This window comes from Diabrotica virgifera, chromosome 5, assembly GCF_917563875.1.
Source record: "Diabrotica virgifera virgifera chromosome 5, PGI_DIABVI_V3a".
Taxonomy (NCBI): Eukaryota; Metazoa; Arthropoda; class Insecta; order Coleoptera; family Chrysomelidae; genus Diabrotica; species Diabrotica virgifera.
Genome location: NC_065447.1, coordinates 6,142,675 through 6,157,551, shown reverse-complemented (window position 1 = coordinate 6,157,551; position 14,877 = coordinate 6,142,675). Strand labels below are relative to the sequence as shown.

General features: G+C 33.4%; 1 protein-coding gene across 2 annotated transcripts in view; it reads left to right on the top strand.

The window, feature by feature from the left end:
* Positions 1–80: 80 nt before the first annotated feature.
* The window catches only part of LOC114331641 (thyroid adenoma-associated protein homolog), a 57,332-nt gene continuing 42,535 nt past the window's right edge, over positions 81–14,877 (top strand). For both annotated transcript variants that reach the window (XM_050652249.1, XM_050652250.1), the window contains exons 1-9: positions 81–336; positions 1,570–1,901; positions 5,171–5,417; positions 5,475–5,701; positions 6,470–6,690; positions 9,353–9,537; positions 9,591–9,772; positions 11,838–12,018; positions 14,251–14,799. In XM_050652249.1, coding sequence (XP_050508206.1) covers positions 184–336; positions 1,570–1,901; positions 5,171–5,417; positions 5,475–5,701; positions 6,470–6,690; positions 9,353–9,537; positions 9,591–9,772; positions 11,838–12,018; positions 14,251–14,799 — 2,277 coding nt within the window. In that variant the 5' untranslated portion in view covers positions 81–183. The remainder of the gene's footprint in view (positions 337–1,569; positions 1,902–5,170; positions 5,418–5,474; positions 5,702–6,469; positions 6,691–9,352; positions 9,538–9,590; positions 9,773–11,837; positions 12,019–14,250; positions 14,800–14,877) is intronic.

Below are 14,877 nucleotides of genomic sequence, written 5' to 3'. Positions count from 1 at the left end.
TCAGTAGTTGTAACGCCCAGTAGTTCAAATGTGCCATTGACAGACGCTTTTTGACATTTCCAATTCCAAGGTTTTTCATTTTCACGTTTTTATTGATGCGATAGCATGGTACCGCATGGAAATTATTTAGTTTTTGTGGAATGTACATGTTGCTTCTAGATTTCTTTAATAAAATATTACAAAATGCCGTTTTTGTGGGATGATGTGACGGTGGAGGGTTTACAATTCGTCGTTTTGCCCTTTGAGGTTATCCAAGATGAGCGGCTCAAAAGTGTTTTATTACAACTAGAGAATAATACTAAAGAACATGAACAGAAAGAGTTTATGAAAGAAATTGTAAGTGTATAGAGCTAGCAGAATGTAACAACGATTTAACATTTTTGTCTAAGGGTTTCAAAATATCTTGTATTAACATTTTTGGAAGTTGTAAATTGTAGAGTGTAGATCTCTCTAATTTTATTTAAAATGCATAATATGTAGTTATGGAAGCTTGGCATATCTAGGAAGACTGTCAAAGTTACTACAATGAGTTTTGAGGACACTCAGAAAGATTTCTATCATTTTAGATAAATAATTCATACAATCATTGTAGTTTTTTTCTGGAAATCACAGAAATTTTTACGAATTTCTAATTATTTCTTTCTCTGAACTGCTTTTATTAATTTTTTTGGTATTTCTGATTGTTTAAGTTATTGTTTATAACTTGCTTATAAATACATATTCCCATCTTTGAACATTTCTAGTCTTTTTACCCTTTTCAATAATTTTTTTCAGTCTTATAATGTATTTGTAATCGTTCAAGCTTCTTAAAACCATTTATGCATGTTTTTGTTTACCAAATTTCTACTAATCTTGATTTGATATCTTATCATCATTTTCAACAGCTATTCCATCCATCATCGAATATAAGACTCCTTTAGGTGTGCCCATTCTTTCTGTTAATTGTTTTTTGCATCCTTTTGTGACCAGCCAGATACTTGGCTGGAAAATCTTGGTCTCTGTTCAAAAATTAACTTCGTCCAACTGTTGTTTTCGATTCTTCCTATGTGCCTTATGCACTTCCATTTTAACATGGCAATCTTTTGGATTACATCTGTTACTTTTGATTGTTTTCTTATTTCTTCATTTGCTATCGCTGAGCATAATGGTAAGTATTCTGCGTTCCATAGCTCTCTGAGTTTGTGGACTATGTTGTTGTTAAAAGCCCATGTTTAAGTTCCATATAAATATCAAAACTGGCAATACATACCGATATCCTATACCATAGAAGAATCCTATAGTTTGGATATAATGTTGATATGGCATAAATGAGTGCAACAAGGGGGAACTCAACTTTGAGCGAATTTTTACCATATTTGTCCTTTCACATCACACATTGGCTCATTAATTCATAATCATATTTCAGTTATTGAATTAAATACTCAAATTTGTTGAGTTTGCCCTCATTCAACAACTTTAAACTTGTAGTTTTCTCGAAACAGGTATTTTCAAGTTCACATAGCCTCATTGTTAAAAAATTATTTGTGGTTTAAAGAGTTAATTTTTAAATGAGTTTATTATCTTTTTTAGCTGGATTTTTGCAACAATAAGGATAATATTAATTCGGAATTAATCTGGTCCATCATGGATCTTCTCATTAAGTACAGTTCAAAAAAGGTTTTAAAGAAATATCTCCTGGACATTATTACAAAAAATGAATTAACAGATGTTGTTATTATACATACTGTTTCCCATATTTTCTCCGCAATTCAAGTACACAAAATATGCAACATCAAACTGGTCACAGACTTCTTAAATTTCATATATATCATTCAAAATTCGACCACATTCAATAATGATCTAAATAAATATTTGTTTCCATTATATGTTGCTCTTTATGATGGGTTCGTGCATCAACTGAAGTAAGTTTGATAAATATTTTCACGTTTAGAAATAAGTATATTTGTATAAAATTTCTTTTTAACACATTAATTGCCACGTGAGTTGTATTTAACTCACACCCTGTTTGGGTGAGGCGTTCTGTGAGTTAAATATAATTCACATTAAGAGGCTACATTAGTGCCTCATCAAAACGTAAAACACGTTTCAATATTGTAGCTTTAATTTTAAATATATTTTGTTGAGATATTTGGCACACATATTCGTAATTTAGTAAAGAATGATGGTACAGAGCCCAATTTGAAAAATATGTTAGTATGTGGAAATTACTCTATAATTAAATAAAATATTATGAAAACAAGCCTGTACCGCCATTAAGAACAAAAAAATGCACTTTCTTCAAATAAACTTTTTTATCCCATGCCTAGATTTTGTGTCACATTGGAACTACAAAAATTGATTATCTATAACTAGAAATCGACAATATAACTAATTAGGCAACATAGAGAAATAGTCACTGTGATTCTGACAAACCTGTGTTGATTTTCTGAGTCTCTTTTCTGTTCTGTTATTTATATCGATATATGCTCAGTGCAGTAGTGTATTTTCTAAGATATTGGAATTCATTAGTGCTGATCCATAGAGAAGTATGGTTTGTTTATAATTACTTTATTATATTTTTGTGTAATAGGACTAAGTTGTCAGACTATTTGAAAAATAGATTATTATTAATTGTGAGTTTTGTAAGTAAGTATATTTTACGTAAAAATATTTCGAATTCTAATGTAAGTATATAAAGTTTTTGGATAATTTTTGAAGTTATACTTCTTTAGGTGCGATTGAGATTGAGGGTGAATTTATATTGATCTGCGCGCATGTGCACACCGATAGTATGGTATTAGTCGTTATACGGGCTCTGATTGGGTGTTGAAATAATCCGTCAATAATAAATAATTGTTCAATATGAAGGTAAACAAATGTATAATATATTAGTTTTATTGTTGTGAGGACAGAAACAAAAAAGTTTATAATTGTAGTGACATTTAAATAGTTTTTAAAAGCAACAGGTACGTAATAATTGTAAATGTATCATAGGTACCTACCTATTTGAACCTACCAAAATACATAGTATGTAATACTTTTATTTACATAATTTGATTACCATCAAAATTTCTATCAATGTTCACCTAATATATTGTTTTCTTACTCTATGTTTTGTTGTATTTTTTCAGTTCTAAATAATTTCAATTCAAAATCAAAATAATTTAATTTAATTCAAAAATGTCAAAAGCTTAATCCGTTTAGTTAGTCGATCTTTGCACATAATGACACATTGCCTCCGTGGCGAAGCGTTTAAGGCGAATGAACCCCAATATACCAACCGCGCTGATAGCTGGTTCGAATCCCAATAAAAACTTTTTTTTATACATTTTATGATTGTAAGTATATTTATTATATAATTTTATTTTCAGAAAATACGTATTTAGTTAAAAAAATTTCCGACAATTAATGTTCAGAATTCATTTGTGGCATTTTTAATGTGTTTGTGTGTGTTTTATTCTTTTATTATGTTAATTTTTGGCACTGTTATAAAAATGTTTGAGAAGTAGTAAGTATAAATTAGTTTAATATTTAAATAAAATATAAATAAAAAGTATATTAATTTCGTTTAAATCATATAATAGAAGTATAGCTTCTTACGTGAGTACAAAGTACACACACATTCTTTTTTTATTATAGAAATATCATAAATAGTTTAAAATTTAAATTATAAATTTAAATAAAGAAACCAAAATACACGCTTTTAATAAAATTTTCACCTATTTTGATTTATTTTTATAAATATTTATTTACTAATAATAACATTGTTTACTTTCATTTAGCGCACCTATGAGTATATTGTCACAATATTGAGCCTCCATTTTAGTTAATGTCAAATAATGTCAACGCACTGTTGCCAAAGTTTCGCAGAACTTTCGAAAAAGGGTGTGCTACTATCTCCCGAAGTAATATTGATGACGCGCTAATGTGGCCTCCTAACATTGAGATTCTGAACGTGGAGCCTGAAGGCAAAAACAAAAAAAAATTAATGTGTTAAAGTAAATTTAATAATTTAACAACAAATGCAAATGTAAAAAATAGTGCTTTAAGTACAGCTGCTGTTACTGAATAGTTTACACTTTCATTTTTACATGTTAATACTGTAAAATTGCAGTTCGTCACCCTAATTAGCAAACCTTGTAACTTCATTTTTACTCAATTTGTGAATATATGCGTCATATGTTTGTAAATTATTTCTTTTTTAGCCAAATTAAGTAGTTAAGTCTTTTAACCAAATCCTGTAACTCCACCTAAATGTAGAAACTAAATATAAGCGAAAAAGAAAACCTTGTAACTCCGTCTATCAACTTTTTTTTGTGTCTCCTTAACAATTTGTTGTTTTGTAGTTACGAGTTTTGCTAATTAGGGTGACGAGTTGTCTAAGAATTTGCTCAATGTCAAAGTGCTTGTCAAATATTGCGTATGTATTGAGTATTGAAAAGTAAAATAAAAAGCTATTAAATGCATCCAAAATGCCTAGAATGTGTTTGATGCTAAAAAAAGAATTGCCATAAACTAGAAGAACGTTGGTCACTAAGGCAAGTTGCTGTAGATTTGAACGTTAGCTTATGGAAAATTAAACAAACATAGGATTATTTTCACTCAATGGCACGATTGAGAGGTTCAAGAGAGCAGAAGATCTCCACAGAGCAACAAGATGAGGTGTTAGTGGATTATCTGAGGTAAGCTTCTTTTGCCACAGCATGAAAGGCTAGCATTTGAACTGCACATAGAAGGATTAAAGCAAATAAATTGATAAAGTGTGCAGTTGCAAGGAAATCTTTTTTGATGGAGGATCACAAGAGGAAACAAGTATAACGAATTCATAATCAATCATATAGCAATGTTCGAATAAGAGTTTATAGGCAGAGGAATCATAGGTTTGATGAACAGGATACTCATTTAAGAAATAGTGGAGGAATCTCGGTCAACATGCCTTCTCCAAATACCATTCTCATAGATTGCACTGATTATTTTTCTTAGTATCTTTCTCTTTTGAAACCAACCTAGAAATAGAAATCAACATGAAAACAACAAATAATGTAACTACATAGAAAATCAACTGGGGACTAACAAATATATTTTTTATATATTATTATTGTTAAATAAGTTTTAAACAAACATTTAACATCCTGTCAAAAAGAGATTATTTGAGAAGAAACTTAACAAACATTTTAACAACTGTTTTCAGGTCAAATGTTACAAATGTCTCATCATTGTTGGAAATGATCAATATTGTCCTCAAGCAGATTTTATCGATTTTTGTTAGGGATGTTCCATATATTAAGACAGTATCAGAAAAGTTCAGGACGAAACTTATTTTACTGTCTCATCAAGTTATCGTTTGTGAGAAAGTTGGATTCGATATTAAAACCAAAGCTGGACTAATTTTAGCACATTCCTTCCAAGTAGTTCCTGAAGAACTGTTAGATAGTGTGGTAAGTAGAGATCTTTTTAGTGGTATGGCATATATATTGTTTGTATTTTATTTTCAGAAACATAAAGATTGTATCGCCTTAGAACTGTTAGAAGAATATAATCCAGAAAAGAAACTGTTATTAGGAGACCACGAATTGAGTGTTTTTACAGAATGTGAACAATTAGTGATTATTTATGGATCTATTTTGAATGTTGTGCCAAAAGAAAAGATGTGTCAAGTTAAAATCAGTGATAAGACGTTATTGTGTTTGGTATATGAAGGTCTTCTCGAATGTGCTAAAAAGTAAGCATTTTTAATTCAAAAATAGTTTTTTTAAGTGTTGATGGTATTACACTGCGAGTCAGACAAAACTATCCATCCACAAAATGGGTAATTTTTGATGTCTCGAATTTCCTAAACCTGTTGTCCGATTTAAGTGATTTTTTTAACATGTTATAGCCTTATCCTTTAACAGTATCGCTGTAATAATATGGTTGCTGGACAGGTTAATTGTCGTTGTATACCGGGTGTACCGATCAGACTGTGCTTTTTTTTTCACAAAGTTCACTACACCCTGTGGAATATTCTAGCATTCATAAAATACTGAAATTAAAACCCAACTATAGCCTCAGGTTTTCTTGACATTCTGTTTTGTGATTCATTCACTTATGTTGAATAATAACAAAGTTAGGTACTTTAACAACTAGGCATGTTCTTCATCAATACAGGGTGTTTCTAAATAAGTGCGACAAACTTTAAGGGGCAATTCTGAATGAAAAAATAATGACTGCTTGCTTTATAAACATATGTCCCCAAATGCTTCGTTTTTGAGATACGGGGTGTTGAATTTTTTCAACACTATTGTAAATTTGTTAATAAATATATTAATTTATTTATATATAAAAATAATAAATAAAGATTGTAAATTTGCAATACTCAAACTATACTTGATTGATATACATGACAACATAGTTGTTAAAGCAGAATTAAGAAAATATGCAGATTATGTATAATAACAATAATTTTCAAATGGAGTATAAAAAAATTAATAACCCTTACATATGGTTCTAGATCGACCAGTATTTCTCATCTTATAGTCGAAATCAGTAGGACTCTCTCTATCATTAGTAAACATATGAAAAACGTACCTGCGGAGCATATAGAACCTCTCTTCGTTCAAGGGATCTCGTTTGTGTGGTCCCACATTGAACACTTCGTAGACAGTGTTCGGAACTATACCAGGCAGTTTTTCGCGGAGCTTGTGGTCATTGCAGCTATTCATAACAATAATGGTAAGATTATTTATAATCTTTCGTTAATTTTTTTTTTAATGTACAGGCCATATATTGTAATATATGCAGAAACACGTAATATAGATTGATATAAAACTAGCCTTTGATAGATGGCGTTACTTGAAACTGACTTGCTCTCGGTTTTGACATTTGCCATTCATGACATGACGTCTATCAAAATTTTAAGCCAAAAAACTATTAGTTTGGTTTTTACAGCCTTCAGAAGCAAAAAACTTTTGTGTTTTCTGAAAAATGGAAAAAATCGAGTATCGTTCGGTGATTAGATAAGTTCCTCCACAAAAAGGGCAAAACGAATGTGCAAACCAAAGCCGACCTGGACGAAGTATATGGTGAGGCTTCACCTTCGTTAGCAACATTAAATTTTTGGAAAGCTGAATTTGTTCGTGGTCATACGAAAGGTCATAAAAAGGAAAAACAATCAATAGCGAGTACTACGCAGCATTATTGGATCGATTCGATGCCGAATTGCGTCGAAAACGTCCCGGTTTGACACGATAAAAAGTGCTCTTTCACCAAGACAACGCACCGGCTCACCGATCGGCCGTCGCCATGGCAAAATTACACGGATTGGGCTATGAATTGATTGAACACCCACCGTATTCCCCAGATCTTGCCGCCAGTGACTTTTTCCTGTTTTCAAACATAAAAACGGCTCGGAGGCAGCCGTTTCGCAACAAACGATGAAGTCGTCGCTGAAACTTCGGCCTATTTTGAAGAGCTCGAGCAAAAGTACTAGTACTATTCGGATGGGATAAAAAAATGGAACATCGTCTTACTAAGTGTATCGAGCTGTGTTGAGAAATAAATCGATTTAATACCAAAAAACTTGATGGATTCGACCGTTACTTGATTTTATCCGTCATTTTATCTAACAATAAAACACTGAAAACGTTTGTTTTCTATACTTCCACAAAATTTATTACAACTATGTGACTACAGCTGTTTCGGCAGAGTGCCTTTCTCAAGTGATTTAGTTTACAATGGTTTGCCTATTTAAAGTCTTTAACTGAAGAGGTTGAGGAGTGGGGAGCTGTTTGTCTCGAGTTGGTCATTCAGAATTGTATCTGTATTTTTCAATTTATTAATTTCCATAGATTCTAATAAAGATAGCTTAAGGCCTTTATTTTGAATATGCAGAATTTGAAACTGTTCATTAAAAGAATGATTATGATCTAGAAGGTGAAGTGCGTATGTAGAAGTGTCTGTTTTTCTATTGTTGAAAGCCCTTTTGTGTTCTGCTATCCGTTTGTCAAAAGTTCTGCCAGTTTGACTGATGTAAGTTTTCGGACAGTCACCACAAGTTAGTTTGTAAACACCACTCTGTAGTTGTTTTCTCTTTCGGCTCTTATTGTTCTTAATATATTTGCTTAAGTTGTTGTTAGTTCTGAAAGCTGGTGTTATTCCTTTCTTTTTTATGTATCTGGCTATTTTTGTTGTTATCTTGCCAGTGTATGTGATAGAGCAGAAGGTACTAGGTTATTTCTGTGGTGGTGGATAGACTAATTTCAGGGCTTTCTTATGGAGTTTTTGGTTTAAAATTTTGTTAATTGTTTGTTCGTTATAGCCATTGTTTACTGCTATTTGTTTAATGATGTTCAGTTCTATCTCGAATTTACTTTTTGACATGGGAATTTCTGTCAGTCTATGTATCATGCTATGGTAGGCTGCCAGTTTGTGTTGTGTAGGATGGGATGATGACAACACACAACACAAACTAGCAGCCTACCGTAGTATGATACATAGACTGACAGAAATTCCCATGTCAAAAAGTAACTTCGAGATAGAACTGAACATCATTAAACAAATAGTAGTAAACAATGGCTATAACGAACAAACAATTAACAAAATTTTAAACCAAAAACTCCATAAAAAAGCCCTGAAATTAGTCCATCCACCACCACAGAAAGAACCCAGTACCTTCTGCTCTATCACATATACTGGCAAGATAACAACAAAAATAGCCAGATACATAAAAAAGAAAGGAATAACACCAGCTTTCAGAACTAACAACAACTTAAACAAATATATTAAGAACAATAAGAGCCGAAAGAGAAAACAACTACAGAGTGGTGTTTACAAACTAACTTGTGGTGACTGTCCGAAAACTTACATCGGTCAAACTGGCAGAACTTTTGACAAACTGATAGCAGAACACAAAAGGGCTTTCAACAATAGAAAAACAGATACTTCTACATACGCACTTCACCTTCTAGATCATAATCATTCTTTTAATGAACAGTTTCAAATTCTGCATATTCAAAATAAAGGCCTTAAGCTATCTTTATTAGAATCTATGGAAATTAATAAATTGAAAAATACAGATATAATTCTGAATGACCAACTCGGGACAAACAGCTCCCTACTCCTCAACCTCTTCAGTTAAAGACTTTAAATAAGCAAACCATTGTAAACTAAATCACTTGAGAAAGGTACTCTGCCGAAACCGCTGTAGTCACATAGTTGTAATAAATTTTGTGGAAGTATAGAAAACAAACGTTTTTAGTGTTTTATTGTTAGACCAAAAAATTTGTTTTTTCTATCAAAGGCTAGTTTTATATCAATCCACCCTCGTACAGAGTTCACATTTATACCATGATTTTATGCTATCTAGCATTATCAGTTGATGTTGAAATGATTCTAGGTTGTCCTCAACTATTGAACAATCTAATAGAAAACATAAAACTCGCCGGTACTAAACAAAAATTCAAATTCGTCGCATTAGAGCTCATCTCCTCCCACATCGGCTGTGAATATCTCTTGGAGCAGTTTAAAAATCTCGTAGAAGATCTTCTGAAAGTAATCTCGGAGCCCACCATCTCAGAGGAGGTACAACTTAAACAATTCATGTAGGTAGGTATTAAACAAAATCATTTTGTTAGGTTTGTAAAACGTACATGGCTATGATGGAAAAACATTTCCAAGAAATCGACGCGGAGACCTGGATAAGCACGTGGATAACTCCACCTACGAGGCTGTTAACCATATGCTCGCATTGTACTCCGTTGTGTCAGAAGATTATTACGAGGGCCTTCCAGTTACATCCTGCAGTTTTACGAATCGTGTAAGTATACAATTTATTATGTTGTTAATCTTCTTCTTACGTTGCCTTATCCTTAAGGACGTTGGCCATTACGTTTGCCCATTTAATGTTATTTGCAGCCGCCCTGAATAGTTCTTATTTCTCCATTGTCGTAGGTTTTTAAGCCAAAAATTGCGCCTTCTTCCTGGTCCCTTTTGCTATTGATTGTACCTTCGATTATAAATTGGAGCAGTTCATACTTTTGATTTCTTACGATGTTATCAAAATATTGTGTTTTCTTGTTCCTTTATTAGAGAGATTTTGCACCTCTTATTTTGCAATTCCGTTATGTTTATCGTTATACTACGTCTGCGCAGTAGCGAATATATGATCCGTTAACGTTATTAAACATAAGGGATTCCGTAATTTACGGAGGTTTAAAGTAGTGCTTATCGTAATCGTTATAGTAATGGTTAAATTACTTTGTTGCCAGAATGTAAAAAAAATCAGTAAAATTACATTTACATAGATTTTGATGACCTATAAATTAAAATATCAAAAACTGTTCAAGTATATGCTTAAAATTACAATAACGTTGTGAAGTGAGGTTATGTTTAAATAACGATAACGATGACACGAAAAACCTACTTGACAGGCTGCAAAAACTCTGCTTTTTAACGTTGCCGTAATCGTTATGCTTAATAAAGTTAACCATAGCGGAGCCAAAATCAGCGGCTATTTTAAGAGGTGCAAAATCTCTCTATTATAAGCATTAGCTCTCTTTCCTTGTCCAAGACTTCCGCATTTGTCGTATGGCTCATGTAGGATATTCTGAGCATTTTACGGTAACAGCAGAGTTAGAATGATTGGATTCTCTTTTGTGTTGCTTCTGTCATTGTCCAGGCTTCAACACCATAGAGCAAGGTTTTTTAAATTTATTTATTAAATTAACAATGCACCTAATCCTAAGACTAACCAGCATTTTACATTTAACTTAATCTACTATTGTACTGTTCTAGGTATTCCCAACGGTTCACCTTAGAATTTAATAATTATTGTTGCACACATCACTGTTGTGGCTAGGTTCACTGCCTGAATTTAAACTGACACTGACATTTATAGATTTATCACACAAAAGTTCAAAAGGTTTGGTGCGTTTGAGCCTGCGGACTAGGTCTTGATTATCAATAAGTTCTAACACTTCTCTGTTTGTATGGTTGTGGAGTCGTTTTTCGTGACCCTTGGCAATCTTCTTTATTTCTTCTTTGATTGTTGCTATACGAAGTTCCCGATGTAGGTCTTTGTTGCTGATATACCATGGAGCGTTGACTATGTTTCTTAGTATTCAGTCTTGGACTCTTTGAAGGCAAGCATCACTAGTACAGCCCCATAACTGTAAACCATAGGACCATACTGGTTGGAGCATCTCTTTCCAGATCTGTTCCGTCGACATTGACCTTCACCCTTCTGTTTGGTGCTTAATGATGAAAATCGTTTTTGTCTTCTTTGTATTCAATTTCACTCCAAATTCTCTACAGGCTGTCGTTATTGGTCCATTAGGCGCTGCAGTGCTTCAGCATTATCTGCCAGAATGACCGTGGCATCAGTGTATCGCAGGTTATTTATACATTGCCCGTTTATAATAATTATACCGTCCGAGGTGCCTTCTAAAGCTTTCTTAAATATCTTCTCAGAGTAACCGTTGAACAGCAAAGGTGACAGGACACATCCCTGTCTTACTTCCTTCTCGATATTGATTTTTCCAGATGTTTCGCTTTTTATTCTGCTATTAGTTTATCATGTTTCACCAGATCAAACTCTGAAAATCTATAAAACACAAGTATACATCACAATCGACTTCTCTACATCTTTCAACTAGCACACGTATATCTTTCAATTAGCACACATATTGAAAAAAGTGCTTCCCTTGTTCCAAAGCCATTCCTAAAACCAAATTGAGTTTGACCAGTGTGTTCATGTAGTTTATTGTATAGTCAATACAATATGTTATTGATATGGTGTACATATTATCAATTAAAATTGTGATTTATTCCCATTAATTTGTACTTGGTAATTTTCAAATATTTTCATCGTCGATTCGTTTTAGTTTTCCCAATGATTACATAGGTAACATACAGGAATGTGGTGTTCTATTAAAATGTTTACAATACGCGCGCCAAAATGGCATGGAGCTAACGATGGACAATAAAGAAAACACCTCTCTGTACTGGCGCGGATTGATAGACAAAGAAAAACTCGAAAATTTTATGATCCATCAAAAAGAAGAGGTAAGTTGTGTTTATATCTATGAATTTCATTTGACACTTTATGTATCAGTTGACAGAAATATCTGAAATTGCCAAAATCAGACCGATCGAAAACTCTGGTTACGCGACGTTGTCAGATCAATCTAATTTCAAAGGTTTTTCGATTTTTTTTATTTCTTACCTGTTTCACAGTCAAAGGACCCCGAACACTCGTTATGGAAATGTGGCCTCGTCAAATTTAACGAAAGTTCGGTAAATGATGGTTCTCAGTGCGTGGATTAAAAAAGTCCATGGGACCTAGCTCTGACAAACTATTAGTCTTAAAGCTATATTCTTCTGAAGTTATTGGATTCAGACGCTCGGTTTTCGTAAGTGCACTAATTCACGGTCAATGAACGAAAATATTTTTTATTGAAAGAAGAGAGTGTCATTTTATTCATGATTATTTGCGTGTTGCACATTAATTCCTGGTGAGAAAAGTTCCTTTAGTCTTCAGAAAACCTAAAAGTACTCAGAAAACTGAAGAAGTGCGATAGAAAATGTGTTGCTACAGCGACATAAGAATTATCTGTTTTTCATGAATGCTTCACACATATCCAATACCAGCATAACAGCAGTTCTGCCTATCCTTAGAAAACTGATGAGCAGTGGCGGATTTACGGGTGGACTTCCCCCCATAACACCTGTCCAATGTTAAAGAAAAAATTGTTGAAAAATAAAAAACTCATTAGCTGACATGAAACTTAAACTACAGACAGAAAAATTCAACCCTATAAACTCGATAGTTAGGAAAATTAAGGAAACTTATTGCATATTATTATATATCTCTTATGTAGTTTGAGTTTATCTATTTTTGTCTTTTGATTGGTGTTTTATTCAAAGCCTCCCCCCAAGGCAAATGTTCCGCCGCTGAGAAAACTGTACAACCACAAGTGCTGCTAGAGCAGCACAAGACATCTTAGGTTTTCACGCATGCAGAATATAAACCTGATCTCAACTTAACAACAGCTCCATTTGATTTTCAAAAAAACGCTGAATCATTATGTAAAGAAATGAAGAACCGCGGCACTGGCACTTACATCGACACGACCTAAAATATCATGTTATTGCATAGAAATTCTGCTTATTATGTCAAAAAATCATCAAATACAAGGAGCTATGGCCTATGGCACAACTAGATTCGATCTAATTGTAGTATTATAATATCACCCTGTACAAAAAGATGTTTTTATTGAAAGTTAATAACCAAAGTAAATAAGATAATCGATCGCCCATGACCGAGGCCGTGCGTGATGTTGAAATAATTTATTCTATATAAAAGTGAATGTCCCATGATATAGATATTGTTATTGTACTCAGTATTTAATTAATGTAAGGTAGGTCCTTACTGTCATATATAAACACATTGTAATGGTTAGTTATTGATGGAGTTGATTGTAAATTATAATGTATCTGAACCAACAAAGAGAGTTTTAATTAATTTGGACCTAGAAGGCATTAACATCACGCATATTTATTACAAATATAAAGATTTATACATTTATTACATTTATAAAGATGTTTCAACACGATCGACTATTGTACTAACAAATTGTTGCTATTACTGACTACCATGTACTTCGTTTTTTTTTTCGTATTCAGATCAAGTCCATGTACTCTACTTATCAGATATGCGGGACATTATTCCTTTCCTTGCAAACCATCTAAGGCAGCGTTTCCCAACCGGTGGGTCGCGACCCACTAGTGGGTCGCAGGCAGATTTCAGGTGGGTCGCGGTGTGGCTCTTACAGTAGCTGAGTGGCGTACATAATGGCGTATCGTCATGGGTGAGAAATGGGTCGCGAATATGAAAAAACATCAGAAGGTGGGTCGCCAGACATAAAAGGTTGGGAACCACTGATCTAAGGTATTTGCAAAAACTACTGCTTCGTCGACATATTTAATGTTTTTAGACGCACTCAATTCTGCATGCGTGAAAACGAGAGATGTCTTGTGTCGCTCTAGCAGCACTTGTTGTGGTTGTTCCTTAGGTCCCATGGACTTTTTTAATCTACGCACTGAGAAGTATCATTTTTCACTTTTCCTTAAGGAGTATCGCGGGGTCCGTTGCTTCAAATAAATAATATGTTAAAACTTTTGAGAATTTCACAAGTTTCTTGATTCTAATGCTTTTTATTTTGGCTCATTTTGACGTTCATTGGCAGTTTTATTTTCAATGTAAAGCAAAACCTAATTAATCATTTTGTTTCGTAGATACGAGTTTTTGTATTGGCAGCGCTGGTAGAAAGCCAAAAAACAACCGAAATTTTCCTAAACTGGGAATTAAAATACCTGCTGAAATATTTGTGTTACAACATCACTTCGCAAATTCCGCACGTCAGGAAACAAATATCGTCGTACTACAAAAAAGCCCTGTTCAGGTTCAACGCCGGTTCCCAAGTTATCACAAGAAATATAGGTTTGTTGAAAAGAAAAGTCGAGGCGGGTGACACATTCCAAGAGACGCTCAACGCGCTGACAGTCTACCAAGAACTCGGCGAGTCCTACACCAAGTTTCTGCAACATTTCACGAAGTATCTCATCGGGAATCTAACGTTCGATTCGAACTTTCCGAGGAGGTCGATCAGTTTAGAGTTGTTATTGTTTATCCATTGTTTTGTAAGTGTAGAACAATGGCAGAAGTTTTGGACCGAGGACGATGTTAAGAACTGCCACAGCATTTTGTTCGACACGTACGAATCGAATAAGAAAATGGCGGCTATCCTGTTGCATAATTTACCTTTCAGCCATATTGGATTCACGGTAAGTACACATGGTTTATTTATTAGTCGTTTTATCATATTTTTATTATCAGTTATACCAAAATAGTCCAATTTTAGA